Below are 27,947 nucleotides of genomic sequence, written 5' to 3'. Positions count from 1 at the left end.
GCTCAGATCACCTCAAGCTGAGAAATAATTTTCTTCACCGGAAAAACAGTGCAACTATTACAAAGAATAATTACAATATCACACCACACATCGTCAGCAGTTACACCATACACGGAATTACTGAAAGCATGTTTATCATCGTGTTACCTGTGCTTTAGCCTTTATCTCTTCTATATTTTTAGCGTTATTTTTTTTTATTAAGCCTTTTTTGTTATTTATTTGCTGGACATCTACTTTCTCAGGGCCATGCTGTCATAAACCACTACAAACGGTGATGGAGGAAGGTATGAAGTGTTTCTCGTCGTCTCAGTGGGCTTGTCGCTTGCGCTAGGCTACTGTCACTAGATGAGGTTATAGAGAATCGGCACTATTTTCTCCTGTTGTTCCGAACCGCCTCCATGATCATTGGTTATTTCGCATTACATTTATTTTTTACAGTGCCACTGTAGATCGGCGGCGCCACATTGTTACTTATGTTCTTTAGTCTGTCAACTCTGGCAGGCTTAGCTTCTCCACCCTTCTCGGCAGCTGCGCGCGACTTACGCCGTTCCGAATGCAAATCAACGATTACGGATGCAACAGCATTTCAGCAGCAGAACTGTGTCCGGAGATGTGACTTCGCTGCATCTTCGGTAGTGTTGTAAAGAAAACACCTGGTCAAAGTTAGCAGGGAGGCCGTAGATGCGGCAATCGCGCAACACTGATAAATGACAATCGCTGCCGTTGTTGTCTTGCGTGGCATAGTGGCGGTATTCTGATACCTTATCTACTCACACTACGCTTGGCTTCTCTGACGACAAAAGGTATGTCTTACGTAGTTTCACGCATGCGCTCGGAATCTTGGGCAAGAACTGCTACATGTAGTGACACTAGTCCTGCCTAGGCTTCACATATTGCCACGGGAAGAAGAAGTGAGGTAAGGTATCCACCCAACCTCCGGAGAACAACAAACCCACCCAGTTGTGTGGGCTGTGTCATGGTCGACATTGTGTACTTAGTGTAAATACATCCTCGCATCCATCACGGTTCATTTCCTGTGTCCTACCGCCACTTCACAAGCTTTGGGAAACTTGTGGTTTTCATTCCCATACTGGAGATATAATCTGCAAACAATCTCTACAAGGAACAAAGTGGGGAAGGGGTCCCATTTGTTCACAGGGGCCTTATCGTTCCTAATGCGGTTTCGATGCTTGTTTTCTGGTTTCCTTAAATTCATTGTGACCTGTACGCAGTATGCCTGATTAGCCGGACGAATGCGCTCGGCGTCTTAGGCCTGGACGCCTTCGCGTTTTCGCCATGGGGATAAAAACCTTTGGAGATAGAGGTACACAGCTTTGCTCTAAAAATGATTTTTAAAGCCCGATACAATCTCCCAGTCATGAATTTGTTGGCGGTAATGTTGATCGGCAGCACAAACCTGATTCCGCGACGTAATAGATACCTCACTCAACAGATTGATTGATTGATTGATTGATTGATTGATTGATTGATTGATTGATTGATTGATTGATTGATTGATTGATTGATTGATTGATTGATTGATTGATTGATTGATTGATTGATTGATTGATTGATTGATTGATTGATTGTAGTGGCTAACGTGCCGACGCAACGTAGGCGATCAAGCGCGCCATAGTGGAGGGCTCCGGTTTAATTTTGACCACCTGGGGATGTTTAAGGTGCACTGAAATCTCGTACAAACGGGCGTTCTTCCTTTTCTCCTCAATGAGAACAGTGATCGCCTCTGCCGGGAACGGAACCCGCCACCTCCGAAACAGGCGGCGGAGTCACTATCACTACATCAGTTTTATTTCATATCAAGCTTATTTTTTGAAGTTCGCAAAAAAAAATGTGGTCCTCGTTACCAGGACAGAGTGGTCACTTTAATGGAAAAGGGCATGCTTTGTTTTCATGCCCCCTCTAAGTAGGACTACCGTGAGGACCTAAACTTTCTTCCAAAATATTGCGCATATACATTTAAGCTTTTACGATTCGCGTAAGTCAGAGAAACAGCCACCACTGCACTTTATAGATGCGGCTACATTAAGTGTACGTACGTTAACGCACAACCCCAGCATATACACAGCGAATGAGATGCGAAGTGCACGATTGTTTTGCCGTGTCCTAATCTTTCGGGTCGCGAACTAATGTAGATTGCCGCACGTCAGCCTCTGGATTTAATCTAAGGGGTCTTTCGACTACTCAACTTCGATTTTCTGTCACGCAAGTTGGCTAAAAATAACTATTTATCGAGACGCCCTGGTCAATTTTTCCAGTCTTAGTGATTGAAATCTGTGCAGAATTCCTAAAGCATTTGCGTCACATCCTGGTAGGTCGTCTCCAAAATAGTCTGCCTACACTTGCAGGTACCCACTCCGTTGTTAATGTGGTCACAGGCCTTCAAGCAATCAAGCTGCGACTCAAAAAGACAACCCGAGATAAAGGTTTCGCCGACAATCGCTGCCATCAACACTTCCGTATTCTCTCCTTAAATAACTGGCTGTAAACGATTTCCACAGTAGCTGACTATGGCATTGTCGAGACAACGCACATTACAAATACCTGCAATTAACGCCATATGTATCGATGTTTCGCTCATTTGCTATAGGAATGAACGCTACACCAGATATACGCGGAATAACCACCAGAAAGCGAGCGCTCCGTGATATCATTTTATTTCTAGGAAAAGATGGCATTATGTAATTTATGGCAACATTAGTACAGCTATTGCGCAGACTTTACGTTTTAACATTAAACAACAATATTTCCAGTATAGGCGGGGAATGCTTCGAACGGTACATGTCCAATATTTGTACATCAGTTAGTGGTCTTTCCCAGTAGACAGAATAAAGACGACCTTTTTGACATCTTCATACTTTCGACATTATATCCCCACCGCGTTTAAAGCATTAGCCCTAACACTTGTAGTACAATTACTCTAGGTTAAAGTAACGGGTCGTGGGTTATTCAGGCTTGACTGCACTATTGAAAATAAGCTAAAGGAAGAACAACCAGTGTCATTTGCAGATCTTACTTCACTGCAAGACGGTGACCATCATTCGATACGTAAGCTCCAATTCGGCCACTTCTAGTTATACCACGAGGGTCAAGTTTCGTAACTTGTGTAATACAAAATACTGTACCCGTTTCAATTAGGTTAACTGCCCCTCTGGTTAGGGACTTCAGCAGCCAAACAACCCGCGCGGCGAAGCGCTGAGTTCATTTAACAATACCGGCAAAGTTGCCTTGAAATTCGAAGAATGGCTGCTTTCTCAACTCTCATATTACCTGCGTACCTCGGACATGTTTCTCACCACTGCATTGCTATCGCTTGCTAGAACAATTTACGCGTGTCTAAACGACGGTAGATAAACCTCGCTCTATTGCTAGATACCGCTATTTTACTGGATGATAATGGTGGCAGTAACAGTTATGGTGGAGATAGAATGGCAGTTATTACGCCGAGCGTAGCCGCGACTACAGACCGGGTTGCAGACGAGAATGCTGACCACAACCATGAAGCTGCAGACGAAGAAGTGCACTACGCTTCTATTCGTCAGCACTAGCGGGTGCGAGGCAGCCAGGACTTCCAGTATGATCTCCGGCACGATCAGCTGCGGTAGGGAAGGTTGAGAATATCGGGCTGCTTGCCTTCTTGCGGCTGTGCGGTAAACGCATCATCGTTGAACACATTACAGAGGCTAGGAGAGCATATCGGACAAGCACTGGCTTTTAATTGTGTAAGTTTAGAGATAACACACCCACAATCAAGATACATAAAATGAAAAAAAAAACGGAGCGAATCCTTTCAGTTCTGCTGCGCAACCAGGTAAGTGGCCACCTATGCTCATGAAGAGTAGGTTACGAGAATTCGTGTTTAACTTTCATAGTGACCGTGAATTGTTTACCCTGTGAGCATTTCGGATTTGCCCACAGCCGCTGTTAAAGGGACACTGAAGTGATATGTAAACATTGCGGGATTACTAGCGCAAATTGTAGTCCGGAGTCCCCAGGCCATGTTTCGACCACTCTAGGCGCGTTTACGCGATTTTATTTAGTAGAAAAACTAATTCGAAAATGCTGTCCTCCTCTCTTTACGCTCGCCCATTTTCAGTGGCGTTTTCATGTGACGTCAGGAGGGGATGAGCTGGCAATTGGCTGCGCCACGGCTGCGCTACTGCACGGCTCCCCGGCCGACAGAGTCAGTCGGCCCAGCGTTTCGTCCGCCGGCCGCCGGCGGGTTGTCGCAATCATGCAAGGAGGTTAAAAAAAATTGCTTGGGCGCAATTCGTTCGCTTAGTTGAAACGAAGCCAGAACACGTTTGTGAATGGAAGAATGTGCCTTTCTTAACTTGGTTTGTTTGTACACTGTATCTAGCTCCAAGTCAAGGTCGCTTCACACAAGCGCTGCTCAAGCGCACATGCGACGCTTCGCTGACTGGTACGCCAGTAGGAAAATATAAGGCCTCTTGAAGGTGGGAGAAGAGTCAGCGAAGTCAATATAGGTACTAAGGAAATAAAATCAACTGATATTTTTACCGTACAGCGTAAAACTAGGGCGCGGGAAGCACTTTTTTGCGCTGGGCGAACAAGCACAGCGGTCAGCAGCACGACTACGCATCTGCGAACGCTTTTCCGTCTACGAAATGCAATTGCTAGACGTGAGCTACTGTGGAAACTCGGGCGACGCTTACTGCACGATCGCAGTACAACAAATAGTCACCTAAGCTGCTTGAAATGCCAAAACTAAATAGAAGTGTAAACCGGTTGTACAATATATACCCTATATTAGCAAGGCCTTCGCGTTCCGCTCCGTGGCTCAGTGGTCTGGGGCGCTGGGTATGTCTCCGCAAATGTTTTGCAAGTCACGAGTTCGAATCCCCGCCGGTACGTGCTTTTTTTTTGTAAGTTAACTTTTTTGTTTACCGCCGATGTTTTCTATATTGAGTTCACCTTTTTTTGGGCCGCAACGTTCATGGCTACACGAACTAGTTCACAAAACGCGCGCAGGCTGGCACTGGCGCGCTAGCGAGTTCTCGTTGGCGTGCTGTTGCCATAAGCACCGACTGCTTGCAGGCAGTGGGCACAGGCCAGAATGAACAGACCCTTGGCCTGGTGCGAACACGCTTTTTACGATACAGGCATGAGGGAGGCAAGCTCCAAATATGCGGGAAAAGCGCATGACATTTGGGCGTCTGCGGGTACGCGGAGAGCGTTCATGCACTGCGTAGGTCTCGGCTAGTGAATGCTACGACTACAAGCCGTCCTGGGAAGCTTATCTTGTGCATTTTACAGCCGACAACATGGCAGAAGCGCGGTACCATGATTACTGAGTTATTGAGAATGCCCATCCAACAACGCCACCGGTTGTATTTTACAGAACCGAAACCGAAACCGAAACTTGTGTGATTGCATACCTTGGGCATCGTCCAATCACGGCGCCCCTCCTCCCAACGTCACAGCCTTAGTTGGTGCGGCCGCCGCAAACCGCGCATGGTAGTTTTTCTTCTTTCGCGCTTTGTAAAATAATATACCGATTTGTCAACCGGATAAACGATGAAAAGTGTGCTAATTTGAGCCAGTCTACGCAGTGCAAGCAAAAACGGGAGCTTGACAAATTCACTTCAGAGTCCCTTTAAGCTCTGGCTCTTGCGACGTCTAAGTTAACGACGTCGATAACGGCAATTATGACTGGTATAATACAGAAACATTGTAGTAAATGCGCCCAAAAACTGGGCGTTGTGGGCAGTGTATCTCAAACGTTTAACGCGCCTTCAACAATAAAAAAAATTTGGAGGAGGAGGAATCGGTCCTAGAGACATGTAGTGACAAGCAAGTATTCCAATCACTACTTTGTACCTTTGTCACACGAAAATCACTGGTTCTGTACAACAGTTTTCGATGTGAGCCCCGTTCTGCATGTGGGTTTTTAGTGCGAACTTATGATGGCTCTGCAGGACGATTACATAACGCAACATGACACGTGAATCGCTGTGTTACTAGAGCTGCCATAAAACTGAACAACTGTCCGGCCCCAGAGGGTGGGTGGAAATCCTTTTGGGTCTACAACAGCAAACACACGATAAAATTGTTTGATTTAAAGGAATGCACCTTTCAAGTGCTTTAGTTCCTCCAAATCGTAACGATAATAGCCTTGTGATCACTGTGGTATATTCCAAATTGTTCGGTTAGAACTCGCAACACATTGTTAGCCAACACGCAAACCAGGCACTCTGGGCTGTAACGGGTGCATTCATCGCGTCTGGAAACAGTCCTGAATATTTATTTCGAAACGCCAAGAGGGATTTCCACCTCACCAGCGGCACGTTGTGTGCCTGTCGGTACATTTGCTTTCGAGGTTGTCTTGTTTGAGATGTTGACGTGGCCTTCTGTCGGCATACCAGTAAGGAGGCGTCGCGTAAACGGCTGTATGGTGGTCGTTTAAAAACGAATACATTTCTACGCCACGTCGCGCAAAGTCATTCAATGCATTCATATGAACTTGGGCGGCAGAAGAGAGTGTGTAATGTGTGATGTCATTGCACGTAATCTGGTGTGGAGAGGCATCACAGCGGCGCTTGCTTGAAGTATTGCCGTTGCGGTACTTAATGTGCCTACGCGATGGTTGAACGGTTGCTTCGCAGGGCTTGGTCGCTCAGAATCGCCATGTACGACGGGGAAGCTCGGTCATCTGTGCATTCTCTTCAGCGCAAGAGACAAGCTCAATGCAATGATTCAGTAAATATCGCTAGACGGCCGGCTGGATAATGTCAAGCAAAGAACATTTTGTAGACGTTGTTCTGGCGCTAGAAACAGACACAACAAAGGCGACAGGAAAAGCGCGACGTCCTGTCGACCTTGTGGTGCTTGACTTTTTAGCGCTTGAACCATGTCGCCAAGTTCTCAGCCACTAGTCGAGTAGGAACTTCTTACAGCAAAGTTGGCTGCTGAGACATCGGAGCAAAGGGAGGCAAGATTAGAACGCAATCGAGACGCTTACAAAGAGAGGAGGCGTGTAAAGATGGAAGCTACTGCAGCCGTCACCGCCGTTCTGCAGCACAAACAAGATGATCCCATGAATACAAGCAGTACGCCTTTCGCCCGTGGTAGGTAACGAGGTTTTCGACTGTCAAGCCGAAGCCATCTTTCTTCTTGTCTGCCTTTACCCACGTGCCACGTGAGCGGTGGTGTCGCGTTCATTCTCGTCGCGTCCTCCTAACTTCTGTACGCAAAGGCGCACAAAAAACCCCGACCAACGAGAGGTTAACATCGTCTACGTGATACCTATACGTAGGTGGTCACCATAGGCTCTGAATGTGAACTCCGCACTGGTCCTATAGCCATTTAAAAAAATTGTCCAATTATTATGAAAGCTTTCGTCAGTGTGTTCGAGATTTGGGCGCACGTTACGATCCACAGATACTCAAAATTTCCCCGGAGCCGTCCTGTATGGCACGCCTCATTGCTTGCGTTTCGTCCGCGCTTAATCCCTACAATCCATCGAAAGCTATTGTCAGCGGCAGGGACGAATATCTTGCCGAGAGAGGGGCGGTAAAAAGCAATTGAGTATGGCTCTATGAAACACAAACACATTTTTCCTAACCTACCAATGTCTCCTTACGGTTTTTTGATGGGGAAGTATTGCGGCTTCCCCAGGCGAGGTTTTCCTGCGACATCAAGTGTGTGCCAAGCTTTTTCCAGAAGCTCATTTTACAGACTTGTAGGTTCTCGGTGTGGGCTTTCGAATAATAATTATATTCCTAGTCGCTACATCAATACACGTAACCACTGCCGTCAGAGCCCCCACCGTTGCGCGCCCCTCACTTCTCCCTCAACATTTGCTTCGCCTGACAATGGCGCCGACTCAAACGCAAGCATATTTGAATGAATACCGGTATCCATCTATAGGCCCCATCACGTGCCCTTATGCCCAACCTGCAATACTCCCTATACGACTGATCATCTCGTATCGGTATGCGCCGACAAACCGAACCCCTCCCTTACCACACGCCGCAGCATCGGGAGTGCGGGCAGACCAGGTCTCAGCTCTTGACTAAGGAACACCTGGTCTCCTGGTCTAGAGAAGCAGCCGTCATTCGGTGCTTTTGGGGTTAGGAGAGGCCACCCAAGTTTCTTTATTTTTGTCCGCCCAAAAAATGTTTTTCCACCTCCCCGCCCACCGGTCATATTCCCTTCGCAGAGATTCGGTTATAACAATGAATGGCGTCACAAAGTCGCGGTATATTCAGTGATTCTCATTTCGCTGCGACAGCGACATATCCATCCCACATAACCGTCTGGAAAATGCTGAGTAAAGATTACGGCATTTTCAGAGGCTGACGGCGCACCCACTTATTGCAGTCTCAATGCATTCTCATTCAATGCACGTGAGACGATTTACGGACCCCCAGAAAAAATGTTTTGTTTTCTTTCGCTTTGATCGCATACTTTAAATGACAATTATTTAACGTTTTTTCTGAAGGTGGGTAATTTTTTACCTTTACATTTTAGTATTTATAACCTTGCTGATAATGCCACCATACGGAATATAAGGAGTAATTGATTCAAAAAGAAGTGACCCCCACAAAACTTGTAACCAGGCAAAATACGAACTTTGAAATATTAACTGGTTCGTGGATCCTCAGGGAAGTATGTGGATTACAAACAACATTTAGATAGGGTAGTTGAGACAGCAGTATATGGCAACAGCGACAGGCACTTACAAACTTTGGCAGCATCGTGGAAATGAGCCACAGGGAGTGGACGTGGCTCCAAAATTCCTGGTAGGGCACCGCGCTCATCGCCTGCTCCATGGTGCCCGCCACAAAGTGCGACTCTGTGCAGAAAGGTCGGCATGCAACGTCAAGATGTGTGCCATAAGGGCCGCAATGTGTGTGCTTGAATGGCAGTCTGACACTACGACGCTATTTGTAGTTGAACATTTCATAAGCAGTTGAAGAGGGATTTGAAGCAGACTCACAGGAAGGCTTTTGTCGAGGGCGCTATCCGAGACAAAATAGACTTACCAACAGTCATCTACCTCCTGCGCGGTAGTGTTGAGTTTCCCCAACGGCTCCAGGAAATAGAAACTTTTCTCACCCGTCTTGAAGCTTATTTTCGCCAAAAATCTTCGGCTTTCAAATGGCACAACGGTTGAGCAGACCAGGTGACATCCTTAATTTCCACTAGCCACAGGGCTTCAAAAACGCGTCCCCAAATGGCCAACAGTAGGCATTTAAAACTGTTACTATTGTGTGCTTTGACCTTAAATATATACGCCTGTCTTGCTAGCACTCGGCAAAATGGAAACACTGACGTTATGGGAACAGGCGGCTTGTTTATTTTGCAATATGAGCGCTCCACCATAAATAAACATTTGGTAATACGGGGCTGTAAGTTCCGTTGCCGCAACGCTGTTTAAGCTCAAACACTTATGTGAGGAGCTGCTCGCAAAAATGACAAGAAACGCGCCCAGGAACTCAACAAAACAGTTGCCAAAAGGAACGTGTAGGGCAACAAGACTACATTGAAAAAACGATGTCCACGAAAGCAAGTCGCTCTTAATACCCTAAATTGGAAGACCAAAAGAGGCACTAGCCCAGAAATTCCGTAAATCCAATGCAAGTCGGTTGTTCAACTTGCTCGCCACTCGTCATGTCGGTAGAATTGTTTCAGTATTCTACTGGAGCTAAAGTTTGAAATTAGTCTGCGCCAATCTTGATTCTAAGTGCGACAGGCTTCCTATCCAAAGAAGTTGGCAGTGTTTGACGCCTCAACAGCAACTCGTTCGCAAGTAAGAAAAATTCAGAAAGTTTCGCGGCGTCGGTGTGGTTTCCTGGTAATCCTCATACCTTTTTACTCACTCTAACAAAAAACATTTGTAAAAAGCCTTGGGGGGTCGAAGAATTAAGTAAAATATTTTTAAACATAGTCGTGGCAGCGATAGGGGTTGGGGAATTTGGTCGTTCTAAAGTTCGAGTATTTTAAACATTAGTTTTTTTTTTCACCATATTTCTCCCATTACGAGTTTTGGCCTGCACAACCGAAAAATAATTTGAGGAAAGCAACCAACATACTCAGGATGGATTCGTAAAACTAGTATTTTTATTGTTATAATACTTCCCACTTAAGGTTTTCACGGGATTAATAATACGGATATTATCTTACACTGATATTGGCGGCGTTCAGCTGTTTAAAATAACTATATTCTCGAAATATAACGAAATGGCTAAATGTGAGTAGCAGTGCCATGAATCAAAACAATTATGAACATGATGGTAGCAAGTGCACCACGAGCGAGTGCTACCTCTCTACATTACATTTTGCCTCGTAAAGTACACGGCAAAGGCGCACCGGAGTCAGTGACAAGCGTGGTGATGTCGATGTCGACGGTGGAGGACAGGTGGCCGAGGAACATGAAGGCGATGACCGTTCGCAGCCCCTTGCTCGCTGTGTCAGCCACCAGGACAAAGGCGACATCTCTGTGCAATTCCCAACAAAGGAAGAAAGGAAAGAGGAGCCAAATATAAGGTAGCAATCCCCGAATGTCTCAGGCTGAACAAAATCATGGTGTTTCCTCCATACTTGACCTTTTTAATTACGTGAGTAAATTTCTGCTGTAACCATCGTTGCCACGTAGCCTTTCTGCGCGTTATACCAGGTTTCCCCTCTACTCCGTACAGTGCCCTCGTATCCAGACGGACCAATCTCGACTAACCCCACTGAGTTCTTAAGTCAGGGTGCAATATCATTTGCCAACTATCACCACGCAGTGCACTTTTACGAAGCACTCTAATGCGGCTCGCCACATGACGTCACTCAGCTTATGTCGCGCTGTGCCATACAGGAAATCATTTGGCAGATATCTGCGCTGCCCCCCAGCGTGTTATTTTTCCTTTCGTTGACATTTCTACAGGCATGTTTTGCGCATTTGCCAACGAAACGTTTCTTACACAAAATGTTCCCTAAAATTGCGTTCAATGAACGCGTTCACGCTTCCTCCATTCTCGTGTCACCACTAATGCATTATGTATGTATGTACCTTCACTTGTCCTTTCAACAGGACCCACAACGCGACGGTGACGACGACAAAGCCGTTCAGTATGCAGCGTCTTGTGCCGAAACACGGCCTGTCAAGTTTGAACTACGAAGAAACGTTGCGTGATCTCGTTATCTTCATTTAAAGACGTAGAACTCGCTGCTGGAACCCACTTCTCAAGCTCTTCCGAAAAGGCTCCGGGTTTCCTTCACATCTGGTGACCTCCCATGACCAGAGACTCTCGGCAACCACGTGTTTGTACTACGGAGCAATATGACTTTATGATGTGTGTTTGTATATATGCATGTGCGTATGCATGTACGTATGCGTGTATGTATGTACGTATGCGTGTATGTATGTATGTATGTATGTATATGTGCATGCATGTATGTATGCACACACATGCATGCAGTTTACAGATATAGATGTTGGCTCTGTGTCTCCTATTTATGAATGCAATTGACGAGCAATTTATCGTGGGATGATGGCCGCATACATCGGCCAAAACGAAAGTAACTGCTTCTGGCGAATTGAATCCACCCTTGCATTCGCATGCTGTGGATGTGCATTCACCAGTCACTAATTATGATGCTGCTTTTTACGGTTGCACTGATCAAATTTGAGCAATTGCCCATCATTCCATGAAATAAATTAAACCCCACATGGTTGCCTCTAAAGAGACAAAGCATGCGACAAGGTAGGTAGAAAAAGATTTATGGTCGGCCAGACAACGTTTTAACAGCCTGCCATTGCAATACACTCCGTAATGGCGAAGTGATCTCAACGTGCCCGGCTATTCGGTCGGGATGACAATCATGATGGTAATTGGCTGTGCACACGTATCCTTAAAAACTACTGCGACCTCTCGTTTTAGCGCCAGAACCAAAACGAGTTGCCAAAAAGTGATAATCGAAAGAAAATATTTGTAGTACCAGTCGATAGTAATTTTCTTTACTTCCGATGCATGAGCTTTGTCAAAGGTATCAAGTATTACCAACATGTCGCCAACATATAAAGTATTACCAACATACCATGAATAACCAGCATTTACAATATATATATAAATGTAGGTGCGCAAAGCACAGCCACAAAACAAGAAGGCAAGTTTTTTTGTTAGACGAAAACAGCCAACATGCCACCTAAATACCAATTGTGACCCTATCAGAGTGATCGTAGCTGTCCAATGTGAACAATACCATATTCAACTGATCCAGGTTTGCCTTGTCTCCTCTCTTTATTTCCACAAGTTTCGTGCATGCAAAACCAGCATACTACTTACGTGCGATCGCATTTTTATGTCTACTTACACCATGTATGTGCCTCGCGTATTGTAAATTTACTTTGTGACGGTGTGACAGCCCATTTGTTCCTACTTACGCACCATTTCGTTGTTTTGTTGCTTGTAGCGCAAACATTGCCATTTATTGCGAATTTTGACTGATGTTAACGTGGAGGCAATAAGACGCTCAAGCCCACTATTTATCTGGTGCACATTACGTTGTCACGCGCTACACGTGACTAAATATATTTTAGCTGCTTTATTCTAATTCCGTGACAATTGAAACAAGCCAGAACGGCCTTTTGGAATGCGGATTTTTACTACAAAGTTGGTCACCGGAATGAATAGTAACTTGCGAATATCCTGGATTTGCAGCAATATTTGGGCAGGATAAGAATCAAGAGACACTAGCGAAATTGCAGAATAGCTCGTACAAAGAAATTTGTTCTTCAATTTGGCGAGGGTCTTTGTTGTGACAATGCTGTTGTGAGAAAAAACTAGTTATTAGATCAGATAAAAGTGTGATGAAAGGTCCTTTGGAAAGAAAACTTTCTTTCCAAAGGACCTTTCATCACACTTTTATCTGATCTAATAACTACTTTTAGGGGCGAAGCTCCTTAAGGCGTGGGTCTGTCCATCCTCGACGTATGTATGTAGCCACCTCTAGTTTAGTTCTTGGATTGTTTACTAAATGGCGTGGCTACCTCTAGTTTAGTTCTTGGATTGTTTACTAGATGGCGGTACTTGTATATGATGAAAAGATGCGCTTGGATTGTTTACTAGATGGCGTGGCTACCTCTAGTTTAGTTCTTGGATTGTTTACTAGATGGCGGGGAGCGTTGTAATAACATCCGTTCGCTGTTGGCGCGCGCTCGGAGTCGCCCGATGGATAAGGCTGCAGATGTGCGAGCCCGCGAGGCAGAAGCGCTCCGTGAAGCTGCGCGACGCCGCCGCCAAGATCCTGCCGTACGAGAGCGGGAGGCCGAAGCGTGTCGTCTGGCTGCGCGACGACGCCGCCAAGATCCCAGCGTTCGAGAACGAGAGGCCCAAGCGTCACGGCAACGGCGCGAGGACCCTGCCGTACGCGAAGCGGCACGGCTGCGGCGCGAAGAGGATCTCCAAAACGTCAGAGAACGGGAAGCGGCGAGAAAGCGCGCGTGTCGGCAGGCAGACCCCGATGCAGTGAGAGCTCGTGAGGCGTCTGCAAAGCGCATCAGGCGAGCTCAGCCCCAAGATGCCGACGCGCGGTTTAAGCGAGACTTTCTAGACGTTACGTTCGCACACAGATGTAGTGGGCGAACTTTCACTGAAGAGTCACGGTTTTACCGATGATTTCCCCTCAGGAGCTTCGCCCACTCATCATCATTCACCCCGTGGATATGCTGTGAATTTTTTTTGTTCGCAGGCACCGTTAAGGACGAGAAAAACGTTTGTGTGAACTGTAATTGGGCACAGGTTCAATCAAAGCGACAAAAATGCAGCCATACTCTTGGTAGATGTTTTGGAAGTCGTTGAACCTCGCGATGCCCAGGTACATTGTGCCGGTAACACCCACGCTCTCGAGGGACACGTACAGCGCATCTGACCACATCTGCGAAGATGAGTGGTGATAGTAATTACCCTTTTGATGCCAAAAACAAATTTTAACAATGTTATGATCCAAAGGGGCTACAGATATCACAAATATGAAGTCCGAAAAAAACTAGGTTTATTACATTCAGAGTTGTACGTAACGAAAGGTCGTTCACTACTTGTAATCAAATACATTTTCTTGTAGATGTGTAATATAATCGATTACTTTTCCGAAACTGCAAGGTTTTGGGTAATTCAGTTACATTTTCTTGTAATTGATTACCGGTAATAAATTGCACTTTTTTTCCAAAATAAGTTTGTAACCAGTCTTCTGCGCCAGATCCCGTCAAGAAAAATAAGCGACCCCTCCGTAGGGACCATCAGTCATATCAGATGTCGCCGCAGCTTACCTCTCATAACACCCAACATGGCAGCTTCCATAGTTTGCACGGAGGCGAGGCCACACGAAGGTGCGCCCAGCTGCGCGGCTCGTAAATCTTTCTGCGGTTTCCATCACTGGTGCAGTGTCGCCATGTATAGAGGTTTCTTGCAAGTTGCAACAACACGGGAGCGGCGACATTCGTTCTAATCAAGAAGCTATTTTTAACAACAGAGCAAAATGATAACACCGACGCAATTCTATCCGACATAGAAAACCCCAAAGCCCCAAGAAAACCCCAAAGCCCCAAACCCCAAAGCCCCAAAGCGGTTAGGGAGGTCCCGGAAATCGAACCCGTAACCTTTACGCCATGAAACCAGCAACCTATCCACTGGGCAACACCCAAGGCCTGAAGCGTACGGGTTAGCAGCAGTTGGGAACAATACCATGTGCAGCCAATCAGAAAGAAAAAATAGCAATTCCCGTCGTTCTAGTAGAACATAGGGCCCCATCGCGTTATGAAACCGGCATCTAATATATAGCTGGCTCAGCTATCATCGCGCCTCGAGCGCACACCATTTCCTTTGGGTTCTAATCGCGCGTGTTGGCTTTGGACTTGGCTGCGAGTTCTAGCGTGGGCTAATGCGGTCCGCTTTAAGAGGAATGTGAAAGCCTGCGAATGATACGGAACGGGAATGCCAGTAATAGAGAAATGCCAGCCGCAAGTTCAGAGCTAAAGTCAGGTGACGACATATGGAGCAGAAACTTCGCGCCTTACTAAATATCTTGAAAGCAAAATTAGGTTCGGCTTAACGGGCCATGGAATGACTGATGATCAGAGTAACACCTGAAAACAGGAAACCAGCTTCGTTGAATAGATAACAAACTAGGCTAAATTTCTTTCTCAAATGGAAAAAAGGATAGACTTGGGCTGATCACGTAATTAGGCGAAACAACAATCGGTGGACTTCCAGGGTGACAGAGTGGACCACCGAGAGACGGGTCTGGCAAAAGAGGAAGGCCAATTACTCGATGGAGAGAAGAAATAAGGAAATTCGGAGGCCAAGAATGTGCTCGAGCGGCGCAGGACATGGGCGGTTGGAGTAGTAATGGCGTGCAGTGTACCTAGTGGGCTGCAGCTGATGATGACGACGTAACAGCGTGGTCTCCGAGGCAGGGAAAGGGCTTTTTTTTTGCCAGTAAAACTACATGCAGCCATTTTTTACTTTTTGGAGGTACAGGTACCTTTGTTTGTAACCTTATGGTGTTAATGTCCAAAAACCCACAGATCCCGGGGAAAAAGCATGTTTTGGTTGTTGCTCTTGAGCAACGCTAGACTTCAAAGCATTAACGGGTTGTGTTCGCATGTTTTGTGTTCCAAAATGTTTCATGAGTTGTAGGGAAGCCCTCCGTGGGGATTAAATGACAGCAATAAAACTGATTAAGGTGATACTTTGCGCGGGTTGGTACTTCATTGAACAACGCTTACAACGAGAACATAAGGACGAAGGACGAAGAGTGAGGACAAGGACAAGCGCTTCTCCATGTCGCCACTCTTTGTCCGTCGTCCAGTTTGCGCTGTAAGGATTAGTTAGTTACAGCCATTAGGGGATAGCAAATCCACTTGAAGAAACTTGGATGCGCTGGAGCGCCAGAAAAATGCTCAAGCGTGAAGCCCGGCAAACACGAACATAAACATTATGAGCCATTTCACTCTACGAAGACAGAGGGCCAGCGATGCTGTTTACCACATGACGTACAGGTAAATCAGAATTGTACTGAAAGTTCTGAGCAAGAGGTTGTGATTCCTAAGAAGGACTCATGGAGGCAGGCATACACTTATTTTGACTCTACTGAAGTTGAAAACGGTGCCTATTCGTAACTAATCTGTTCAAAATGTATATTTCGGCAGGAGCCAAAATTTTGTCGTTTACGCCATTTTGGATCTTGGGAATGGTTCCGAGATTTTTAAAGTATTTAGCGAAGATTCATATTCAAGAAGCGACCCTGATGTTCAAATCATGTTTTGAACGGCTTGCGAGTTTAGAGGTGATCGCGGGATAATAGAACACAGGCCAGGACATTCGTTTTTCAATGTCAGCGTTATATAACGCCTCGCGCTTCAGACACGTGTATTTGGGAGCTCGAACGGCTAGTCTGGCCAATGAACAAAGACTGAAGAAAAGCTGGACTTTTATTCTCCTTGCGTACAAAATAGAGTGTTTATTGCCCTAAATGGAAACTAATTCGAGTGCGGAATTAATATGTCATAAATACAATATCTAGGAAGCGCGCCCGTACAGACGTTATCCTGCCTCTCCGACTTCACACCTTCCTGAGCGAGCGCAGAAGCCCCATAATGTGCCAAAAGAAGTTATTTTGGGGTCCTCGTGTGGAAACAGTGTGTCCCGATTTGTATGACTTAGCCGTAGTTGTTTCATGCTTGGAACATGTGACGCCTTTTTTTTCACGTTGCCATTTCAAGGCTAACACGCTGAAATTAACAATGATTCGCTTTATCTGCAGCTGTATTAGCGCTTTTGGAACGGGTTATTCTGTGTACGACGTGTGATAGCATTGAGTACTCCGGAAACATCCACATGCGTAATAAAAAAAAACAATAACGTCGTCATGTTATATCCGCACCAGAAATTAATGTACTTTATTTTCATTTGCCCTTTATTAACCTTAAATTTGCGTAAAGAAGCTCTGCAGCTCTGCAGGGACCTATTTTCTAATTACTGGTAAATCGCGCTGGTTCTGTGTCATGAGCCGAGGTATCACGGAAGGACACCCACGGATGGAATTTGTTTGAAGTGAGAACGTAAGAAACAGTGCAAAAGGCAATCAAAAATGTTTCTGAGAAGAGTTAGTCACCGAAAGAAGAAAGAAAAAAAAGTAGGAAGATAAATTGAGGAGGCCAAAAATAGGGCAGGAAGAAAGAGGATGGACCAAACGAACAAGAGGAAAAGGCTAATTAAAATCGGCAAAAGAGCAACTTCTGAACTTTTGGAAGCCCTCAAAACACACTCTGTGAAGGTGGATGACTAGAGAAGGTAGGGTTAGAATAACATTTCAATAAAAATACGAACTCTTGTTGTGAGTCCTCTTAGTAACACCTGAGTCTTCACGTTATTAATCCACGGTAGAGGGCCAACCATCGGAGCTTGACGTATCTTTTGGTGATAAGAAAATAGTGTATGGGAAATTTAAAGGGACACTGAAGTGATTAGTAAACATCCTCGGATTACTAGCGCAAATTGTAGTCCGGAGTCCATAGGCCACGTTTTGACCACTCTGAGTTCGTTTACGCGAATTTATTTAGTAGTATAAAAATCAACTCGAAAATGATGTCCTCCTCTCCGCATTCTCCCCGTTTTCTGGGGCATTTTCGTGTGAAGTCAGGAGGAAATGACATGGCTTGACTGCGCTACTGCATGGCTCGCCGACCTTCCGACAGAGCCAGTCAGCTCAGCGTTTAGTCATCGCAATTCGTTTGCTGAGTTGAAACTAAGCCACGACACGTTTGTTAATGGAAGAACGTGCCTTTCTTTACTTTGTTAGTTTGTACACTGTATGAAGCTCCAAGTCTAGGTTGCTCCACACCAGAGCTGCCAAAGCGCACATGCGACGCTTTGCTGACTGGTACGCTAGTAGGAAATTCTAAGGTCACTTGAAGGCGGAAAGAGTTTACGAAGTCAGTCAATATATGTACTAAGGAAAAAAAATCAACTGAAACATTTTCCGTACAGCGTCAGTCTCGGGAGCAGGCGGCACTTTTTTGCGCTGGGTGAAAAAGCACAGGGGTCAGCAGCACGACACATCTGCGAACGCTTTCAGTCTAAGAAAAGCTATTGCTAGACGTGAGATATTGTGGAAATTTTGGGGACGCTTACTGTGTGAGCGCTAGGCAACAAATAGTCACCGAAGCTGCTTGAAATGCTTAAACTAAACAAAGTGTGAACTGGCTATACATAATATACCATATGGTTCGGTTCCGGATTCACTACTTGGGCTAAATAGACATATTCGCTTGCCACTTCCACTGCCTTACCACCTATCTCAAACCGCCGTGCCCTCCCGAGGTTATTTAGCATTAGTTTAGTTTTCTGTATATTAATTTTCAGGCCCACGATTCTACTCTGCTTGTCCAATGCGGTCAGCAAGCTTTGCGATGCGTCCCCCGAGTTCATTAGCAAGGCAACGCCATCAGCAAATCTGAGGTTACTGAGGTAAGCTCCATTAAAGGGACACTGAAGTGAATTTGTCAAGCACCCGGTTTTGCTTGCACTGCGTAGACTGGCTCAAATTACCACACTTTTCATCGTTTATCCGGTTGATAAGTCGTTAATTATTTTATAAAGCGGGAATGAAGAAAAACAACCTTGCGTGGTCTGTGGTGGCCGCACCAACTAGAGCTGTGACGTCGCGAGGAGATGGCACCGTGATTGGACGATGTCCGAGGTTAGCATTCAAACAAGTTTCGGTTTCGGTTCTGTAAAACAACATGCTTGACATCCGACGGCATCGTTGGATGGGCATTCTCGATATCTCAGTAATCGCCGTACCGCGCTTCTGCCATATTGTCGGCTGTAAAATGCCTGAGATAAGCCTCCCAGGACGGTTTGGAATAGTAGAAATCACTCGCCGAGGCCTATGCAGTGGATGAACGCCCTCCGCGTCACCGCTGACGCTCAAATGCCATGCGCTTTTCCCGCATATTCGGACCTTGCCTCACTCATGCCTGTATCGTAAAAAGCGTGTTCGCACCAGGCCAAGGGTGTGCTGATTCAGGCCTGCGCCCACTGCCTGCAAGCAGTCGGTGCTTGTGGCAACAGCACGCTAACGAGAACTCGCTAGCGCGTCAGTGGCAGTCTGCGCGCGTTCTGCGAACTCGCTCGTGGAGCAGTGAACGTTACGGCCCAAAAATGGTGAACTCAGTTTAGAAAACATCGGCCGAAAACGAAAAAATCAACTGGCAAAAAAAAAAACGATTTAACCTCGGCGACTCGAACTTGCGACTTGAAAAACTTGATTATTTAGTGCCTCAGACCACTCGACCACAGGCTGGCTCTCCCTAGGTTGGATATATAAGGTATATAATGTATAACCAGTTTACACTTTTATTTAGTCTTATCATTTGAAGTACTTTAGGTGACTATTTGTTTTATAGCACCCGTGCAGTAAGCATCCCCCCAGTTTCCACAATACCTCACGTCTAGCAATTGCATTTCTTAGACAGAAAAGCGTTCGCAGATGCGTAGTCGTGCTGCTGGCCGCTGTGCTTGTTCGCCCAGCGCAAAAAAGTGCTTCCCGCATCCTAGTTTTACGCTGTACGGTAAAAATATCAGTTGATTTTATTTCCTTAGTACATGTATTGACTTCGCTGACTCTTCTCCCGCCTTCAAGAGGCCTTATATTTTCCTACTGGCGTACCAGTCAGCGAAGCGTCGCATGTGCGCTTGTGCAGCTCTTGTGTGAAGCGACCTTGACTTGGAGCTAGATACAGTGTACAAACTAACCAAGTAAAGAAAGGCACATTCTTCCATTCACAAACGTGTCGTGGCTTCGTTTCAACTGAGCGAACGAATTGCGACGACCCGTCGGCGGCCGGCGGACGAAACGCTGGGCCGAGTGACTGTCTGAAGGCCGGGGAGCCGTGGAGTAGCGCAGCCGATTGCGAGCTCGGCTCCTCCCGACGTCACACGAAAACGCCACAGAAAATGGGCGAGCGTAAAGAGAGGAGGACAGCATTTTCGAATTAGTTTTTCTACTAAATAAAATCGCGTAAACGCGCCCAGAGTGGTCGAAACGTGGCCTGGGGACTCCGGACTACAATTTGCGCCAGTAATCCCGCAATGTTTACATACCACTTCAGTGTCCCTTTAACCCTTACGCACACCTGTTCCCTATACAATGTTCGGAATATCTCTTGTAAACATGCTGTGAATAACTTTGAAGAGTGTGTCTCGTTGTCTGACGTCTTTCTTTATCGGTATTCTACTGCTCTCTGCTCTCCTCACGGAGGACAATGATAACTGTGGACCCATTGTAGAAATCCTCTACATTCTCACGTAATGGTCGTCTACACCCTGATTCCAACGCGTCGGAATGACTGCTGAGGTTTCAACCTAGTGAAATGGTTTCTCATATTATATTAGGCTATATAGATATAGGGTTTGAGTATACTCCAAGAATTTCTCTACCACCTGATTGGTCATGTGAATATGGTTTATTGTTGAATAGTCTTTACGAAGCAGTGCTTGCTCATTACATTCACTGATATCTAAGGTGCCAGAAATTCTGGTTGAGATGACTTCGTCCAGTACGTTGTAGACGACTGACAGCAAGCTTATTGGCATGCAATTCTGTTAGTCCTTTATGACACTTTTCTTATAGGCTCGGATGATGTTCGCGTTCTTCCAAGATACCGGTGCACTAACGGTCATTATTCATTGGGTATACACGTTTGCTAGTTTTTCTAGTACAATTTCCCGCCATCCTTCAATAGGTCTGCTGTTGTCTGATGCTCACCAGGTGATTTGCCTCCTTGCATTTCTTTCAAAGCCTTCTTTACTACTTCTTTCGTTACTTGTAAGATGTCGATCTCCTCTCAACTTGTTCCGTATAATCATAAATTTCGCGGATGCTGTAACGATCTCCATAGAACTCCTCGGCTACTATAACTATTTTATCGCGATTTGTGATGGCATTGCCTGGCTTCTCTTTAAGCGCATACGTCTGATTTTCCCCCTGCCTAGATGCCTCTTCACTGCTTTCAGGATGGCTCCGTTCTTTACAGCATGCTCGACCCTCTCGGTATTATACTTGTGTATGTCAGCTGTCTTACTCATGATTAACTTCGAAATCTCCACTAGTTCTATTCTGCCGGCTGGGGTCGATTGTCATGCTTTGCCATTTCCTAATAAAATCTTTCAACCCCTGGGAAAGTTCACCAGTATCCGGTCTAGCGATTGTACCTCCGACTTCTACTGCACACTCCGTGATAACGCGTGTAAGAATGTCGCTAGCTTCCTGCCTCGTAAGCTCTGCTTCCTGTACCATCATCACGACGCGAAGTCGTCACAGTGCCGTTCAACACCGACACGGTAAAAAACCACACAAAGAAACCATGGAGTGGACTGCCTTGAGAGCTAGTTGGCGCCCTCAAACATCGACTCGGCGGGAAGCAATAGGGTAAAGCGTGTAGTTGGTTGAATTTTATTAAGCTTATTACTAAATGTGGCAACCCCGGAAACAACTGATTCCATCTATATCTCCTTCAAGCTCAGCCAAGGTCAAGCAAGCAAGCTGGTCGCTGCGCCAACAGCGGCGCCACCAACCCCGCTTCAGCAGCCGACTGAACCGATTCCCGACCACGAAGGAAGCGCAGCGGATAACGCTTCCGTCGCCCGCCTAAGCAACGTTGAATACAGTGCTTAGGGTACGCGTTTGAGCAGCTTTCTGGCCTTGGAGTCGACGCCATAGGGGTCGGGCAGTGTTGTCAGCCCTAATATCACAAACCACAATCACTAAAATGTCTCGCGTGGACTTGCTAAAGTTAACGCATCCCGTTTGCTGGCACAGAGAAATACTCCGAAAAACACTCCGTGAAAGGCGAATTCGTAACGGCAAGCAGTAGAAGGTTTGCTTTACGTCTATTTCACTATGTACAGATGACTCCTCATTTGCTTTTTGGTAAGCGGGCCAATTTTTGAGACTTAAGTGTTTGAAATTGGAATTTTTACCGCATTAATCAAGCATCTTCTTGCGGCGTGGCGAATTCTCACTCGCTTACACGCCCTTCCATCACGTGCGTAGCACACAGCCCAATCATGTGTGACTCAGCTGAGAAAGAAAGACTGGAAAATTTGCGGGAGAACAGAAGTGGCGTTATATGTGATGGTATTTATATAAATTACAAATTACACAAACACGACAAAAAGACAGAAATCGTCGCTTCTTGAAGCATACCACTTACTTTTATCTCAATTTTTTTCGTGCTATTATACCTCAGAAAGATATAGGAGAGTGTGGAATGCGGAAATGGCTGACGTTGGTAGCTGCGTATCGCTATTTCGCACGCCCATAGCTGCACGTTTTACGTATATGTATTCACAGGTCAGTAAATAGTTGAGAATGAGTGCTTGTCTTGTGTATTGTAAGCTTTTGTCTACCGTTGGAGCACTTGTGTAGGTGCTGAAAGCGCTACTGGCAGCCTAAACCAAAATAAACACGGGGATGGCTCTTTTGAAGTCAAACCCCCACAAGTTTGTACCTCGATGTTGGCTAGAGCACTCCAGTCGGCGTAAAAGACCGAGCGAAGACCCCCGAAGGCACCGGTCAGAGTCAAAGCACGGGCAAGGAGTACCACGCCTGTCGTCACGTGCAAGAACACCATCACGTAGAGGAACTGCGTTCAAGCAGACACAGCAAGAGCCGCGATGACTGGCATGCAAACGCTGCACCACGCACGGTGTTGTCAAAGAACAGGGAAAGAAGGGCATAACAAACCCTGTAACACACGATGCCTTAGGCTTGCATATTCCCGAGTACCGCTTTAAGGTTCTGCACTTTCGGTCAACTTCAGAGGACAAGTGTCGCGCTGCCACCGCCTTGTCATTTAGCACGTATGTAAAAATGTCCCAGCGTAAAAGGAAACTTGCACATATCGACATTAGATAAAATTATATCAACGTTTAGGGCAGTGGGTTTTCATGTCGGTGTATTGGCCGTAATTCTCTGCGTACAAACTAGTTTTGGCAAATTGAACGTGGCCCTCATGAATTGCCATGATATTTGAGTCTTTTTGAGGCCAATGCTTTGTGCGGAGCCTTAGCCTAGAGTATAGCACTGCATGCAGCGACAACCTTCCACTCGCAGGTACACTATTTAGGCGGCAAAAGGGATTGTTCACACAAAAGCCACGTTGCACAGATGATTGATTTCCATAATTGTGGCCGTACAATTACCCAGGCAACTTAATCTTATTTGAACGCGCACTAGAACATACTCCATTAGTAATAAAACAATTTTCACAACTGTAATGCAACTAGGAATTTATAGATTATTCACATTTTTGTGTATACAATAACAATAGGTTCTCCCTTTGCTATTGTAATGATGATGATCATGACAAAAGCAATGGGACAAACTGCTGCATATCAACAACATGAAATGTGCGTCCATACGGTAGAGACTTGGTCAAGGGAAGACCTACTGGGATATTCTAGTGCAGTCACTATTTTGCCTTTCACGGGCACAAAGCGCATGGTCTCACCACATTACAAGGAAATACGTCTGGTCCTGCAAGCTGATTGCATTAAAAACAAGCAGACAGTGAATTATTATTTTCCCTGCCACAGATTCACTCGGACAGTGCTTGTGGTTTCAATTGCAGAGGTCGTGACAATGTGGTATCACCTAACATGACGAAACGAGAGCTATAAGAAGAAATGAAGGGTGTGCGTGTACTAACCCTCGCGTATATGTTTGTTACGGCATTCCTAGCATTCCTGTCATATTCATCACGACGTCACTATTAGGTTCCCTGCAATCATAAATATCACAAATATACAGGCAGGAGGATGCAACTGCACTTCCTCCCCTTAGAATATAGCACCAATATTTACACCTAAATATAGGGGTACTAAAATTTAAATCCTGTTTATATTTCGATCATAGCCCTAGCTATAAGTATGCCTTTCAGGCACGTTTAGCACGAACATTTCTTGGTGCACGCGTCAGGCAACCGCCTTTGCTTATTATAACTTGGCGACCATGTACCGGAGTCATGAACGAAAGAAAACGTTAAGAGAGGCCATGACATCACATTTGTGAAGCCCAGTGCCGCCATGACTTGAGCCCACTGAGCCCGGAGCTCTTTCCCATCATCCTTTTCTGTTTCCGGTTTGATAACAGCTTCGCGGTACGGGCGATTCGCGAAAGCGAACGCAGACGACGGGAGCAGTGTCTGGGTCCGTACAGCACGGCGGTGTGCGCTACATCTCAGCTGCGAATAATTTAGCTTCGCTTAACAATGAAGAAACGCACAGTTAGCAAAGCACCGACTGCGGCTCTCGCCAACGCCGAGCGGGGAGGCTTTTGGGTGCAGCAGCCGGCGACGGAGGCGGCTGCTCGCTCCGCCGATCTCGAGGTGACTCCAGCGCCGCTGCGGCCGTGATACAGGTTGGGGCCACCTCCAACAGCAAAGTTTTCAAACTGACCTAATCTACAAACGCTTGCCGTAGTGACTGCGCTGTGTTGCAAGCGTGGCGAGGCAGCTAGAGTGAAAGCGCCGTAAAAAATTATCCGTGGCATTCGGCCAAATTTAGCCGCCGCAGCCCTAAAAAACTAGGCAACGCTGTCTGTCGGCTTAGGAAAAATTAAGTAACTACCTCCACACTTTTTGCAATGCATTGGTATGCTACGGGCCTCTCCTGAGTATTCTTTTCTCCATGACCGGAGTGGAATCACGGAGCTTGATAGGGAACTGGTCCTCCATTATTGCCACACGTCGCATACATGCAACGCCGAGTTCAAATATACGCAGACCTCATGTCAACTGATGGATTAGAACAACGTTGTCCGTACACTACGCGTTAGAAGTTTGCAATTGAAATGGTTCGCATTTTCCCCTCCTGGGGGCCGCTAGCTCCCTTCAATCCTCTTTCGAAATGGCGGCGGCCCCGGGAAGCGGCGACTCGTCGGAAAAGGTGTGTATAGTGGCTTCTCACTTCCGAACTGATTACCTCGGTTGCCTGAAACTGCGCAAACAGGTTATTTTTGTACTTCGGCATAACATATCTAAATTAGGGGCACAGGGCACCGCTATTGTTTGCACTACACGTCTTGGACTGGGACTGTTGCACATACGCAACAGTGGCCAGTACTGTTCACCACCCCAGATGTTGCATATATACAACATCATTAACATCCGTTCGGTAGTGATTCGCTGTAGATGTTCTCACGAAATTTAGGTTAATTCTCGTGAACTGTTTTGTTCGCGTAGTTTTCACTGGGCATGTTTCTTCTCTACAGGGTCCTCCTGCTATTCTGCTTTCAACGTTTCACGCTGTCCCCGAAGCCGACCGAAGCGGAATTTTCAAAACGTGTTATACGCAATCGACGCCAACGAAAGTGACTTCTCTTGCGACGACGAGAGCGATGAGCAATTTTTTTCCTAATGCTTACGACAGTAGCACTGAAGGCGACGAGGAAGGTTGTGCCTTCAGACGAGGAAGGTGGTAGTAGTACAAGTGAGGAGGAAGACGACCGAGAAACGGTCACCGCTAGTGACCTGAAAAAAATACGCCAATACCCGGTTCACTTCGCGAAAAACAACTTTCGAACAGCAGCCAATGAAGTTTGAAGTCGATTTTTCTGTTCAATCGGCCGAGCCCCTGACGGCAAGCAATAGTTCGATCTGTTTGTTTCTCGACCCATGCTCAAACAAGTCGTAGAAGAAACAAACGCGTAATATGTGCAGAAGAATGGAACTCCCCTCGGTCTCACTGTATAAGAGCTTACCTCTGTCTTAGCAATGTTTTTCCGCATGGGGCTTGTGAATATGCACCGAGTCCGTGGCTACTGGGAGACTGGAAGCAGATACGAGCTAGTTTCTCAAGTGATGTCCAGGAACAGGTTTAAGAAAATCACAAGCCACTTCCACTTCACAAACAATGACCAAGCAACGGACGAGCCGAAGCAAGATAAATGTTGGAAGGTACGTACGTGGCTTTCCTCACTGTGGCAAGACATACTGTCGGTTGCCCAAGAAAAGAAATCTGCCGTAGACGAAATTTTAATTTCATTTCGTGGCCGCTACAGTATAAGGCAGTATATGCCGAGAAAGCCAAAAAGCAAGCGGGGCATAAAGGTCTGGGCTCGAGCTGCTGAGCCGGGTATTTGTTATGACTTCGACGTTTACCAACACTGCAACAAAGGTGTGTATGGTTACTAAGAAGTGTACCAGCTGTGCCTCGGTGCTGTTGTGCGACTGTAGCTATGTACCAGCCTCCCAGACCGTGCTGACAACTTGATTGTTGAAGACAATTTCATCACCACCCCTCAACTTGTTTCAGAACTGACGACGAAAGGGATATTTTTCGTTGGCACGGTCCGCGAGAACAGACCTCAATCTTGCAAGCTGATGGATGAAAAACAATGAAGGAAAGGGGCTGAGGAGCCCATGATTTCTCAGTGACATCATGCGGAGATAAGTCACTAATCGCAGTGAAGTGGTTTAATAACAGTGTCACCATGTTGTGAAATTCCTGCGCCATTGAGCACGTTGAAGCTGTTAGGAGATGGTACAACAAGGCGAAAGATCACGTCATTGTAGACTGCCCCACAATCATCCCAACATACAACAGTTCCATGGGTGGTGTGGATTTGCTGTATAAAATGGACTTCAGCTATCGCTTTGCCCTGCGCTCCAAATTGTGGTACATGTATCTGTTTTGCACACCATCAAGAGAGCAGCTGTGAACGCTTGGTTTCTTCACAAGAGAATAGCGCAGCAGAAAAGGCATCCATCGGTACCTCTGAGAGTATTTCTCGATTAATTGGTTTCTAGCTTGGTGCTACTCCAGAAGCGACCAGCAGGCATACACTCGGGAGAGCACCTCCCGCCAGCTACGAAGCTAGCGGCGTCGATTCCACGAGAGGTAAGGGAGGGCGCATCTGCACACTGGCCAATGTGGAACACGAAGGGCAGCCGCTGAAAAATGTGCACAAGAGGCTACACCTTCATTGCGTGCTCCAAGTGTAACATGAGACTTTGCCTCAACAGGGACCGCAGCTGTCTTGTTGCTTTTCTTCGATATTCAGACTGTGTCATCAACTGAATTCTTCCATTTGATTTTTGTGTCTTATTTCTGTATTCCTTTCATATTCTCTTTGTTAATCGTTTCTTATGAAAACTGTTTTCTGCACGCCTCAGTTCAATATAATAAATTTCTTGACTACCAATGATTCCCCTTTATTTTTTGCTTTCACTGCCCAGTGTTGCATATATGCAACAAGCCATTATTCCTACTGCAAGCAATATTTTCATAAAATCATAGTTTAGAGTACTTCCACGTGGTCTTGTAAGAGCATCGTAAAAATATTTCTCTGTTTTAATAACTTTTTCTTGCACTGGGTAATAATGGGTACATTGCACTTTATAAATTAACCATAGCTATTTAAACTCATGTTTGAAGGATGGCACGTGGTTCATCTTTTTTCTCTGAGCGCGAATGCTAACACCACGGATGCATGCCCTAGCATAAATTTTCTTCACAAGGCAAATCGACAGCAACACGAACGAGCGCTCAAGTGGCTGAGTGTGAGGTTTATTCGGGCACTCAAACAAAGCAACCGTTGTTATGACTCACTGGCGCCATGTTTGCGCGGGTCAGTCGCCCGCCGGTCGACCACCCCACCGCTTGTCGACGGAAACGAAAGGAGGCCGACAAGACACCGCGGCGGCCACTGATTTACAGCGGCTTTTGAGCGGCGTTGAGTGTTGTTGCCCCAAAAGGGATTAAGGAGCCACCGGTATTCCCCCGGCCTGAGCAACTGAACGCGTGTGCGCGTGAAAGCCCAGACGGCGACGACCGGACAATGGGACCCCGTGGCGGCGGCAGCACAGCGAAGAAGGCAGTGGCGATGGTCAAGCCATTAACCCTTCCCGG

At 46.2% G+C, this 27,947-nt stretch overlaps 1 protein-coding gene across 1 annotated transcript; it reads right to left on the bottom strand.

Annotated features, from left to right (window-relative positions):
- Positions 1-2: 2 nt before the first annotated feature.
- Positions 3-27,656, bottom strand: LOC144165879 (sodium- and chloride-dependent GABA transporter ine-like). Its single transcript, XM_077695634.1, has 7 exons — positions 27,648-27,656; positions 22,547-22,681; positions 13,805-13,908; positions 10,354-10,481; positions 8,724-8,836; positions 3,486-3,614; positions 3-17 (listed from the first exon to the last, which is right to left on the bottom strand). The coding sequence occupies exons 1-7, from the start codon at positions 27,654-27,656 to the stop codon at positions 3-5; spliced, it is 633 nt and encodes a 210-aa protein (XP_077551760.1).
- Between the last annotated feature and the right edge of the window lie 291 nt (positions 27,657-27,947).

Source organism: Haemaphysalis longicornis, unplaced genomic scaffold (assembly GCF_048455015.1).
Source record: "Haemaphysalis longicornis isolate Haplotype H1 unplaced genomic scaffold, Haemaphysalis longicornis Haplotype H1 scaffold_15, whole genome shotgun sequence".
NCBI classification, from domain to species: Eukaryota; Metazoa; Arthropoda; class Arachnida; order Ixodida; family Ixodidae; genus Haemaphysalis; species Haemaphysalis longicornis.
This window is presented reverse-complemented; position numbering and strand designations above follow the sequence as displayed.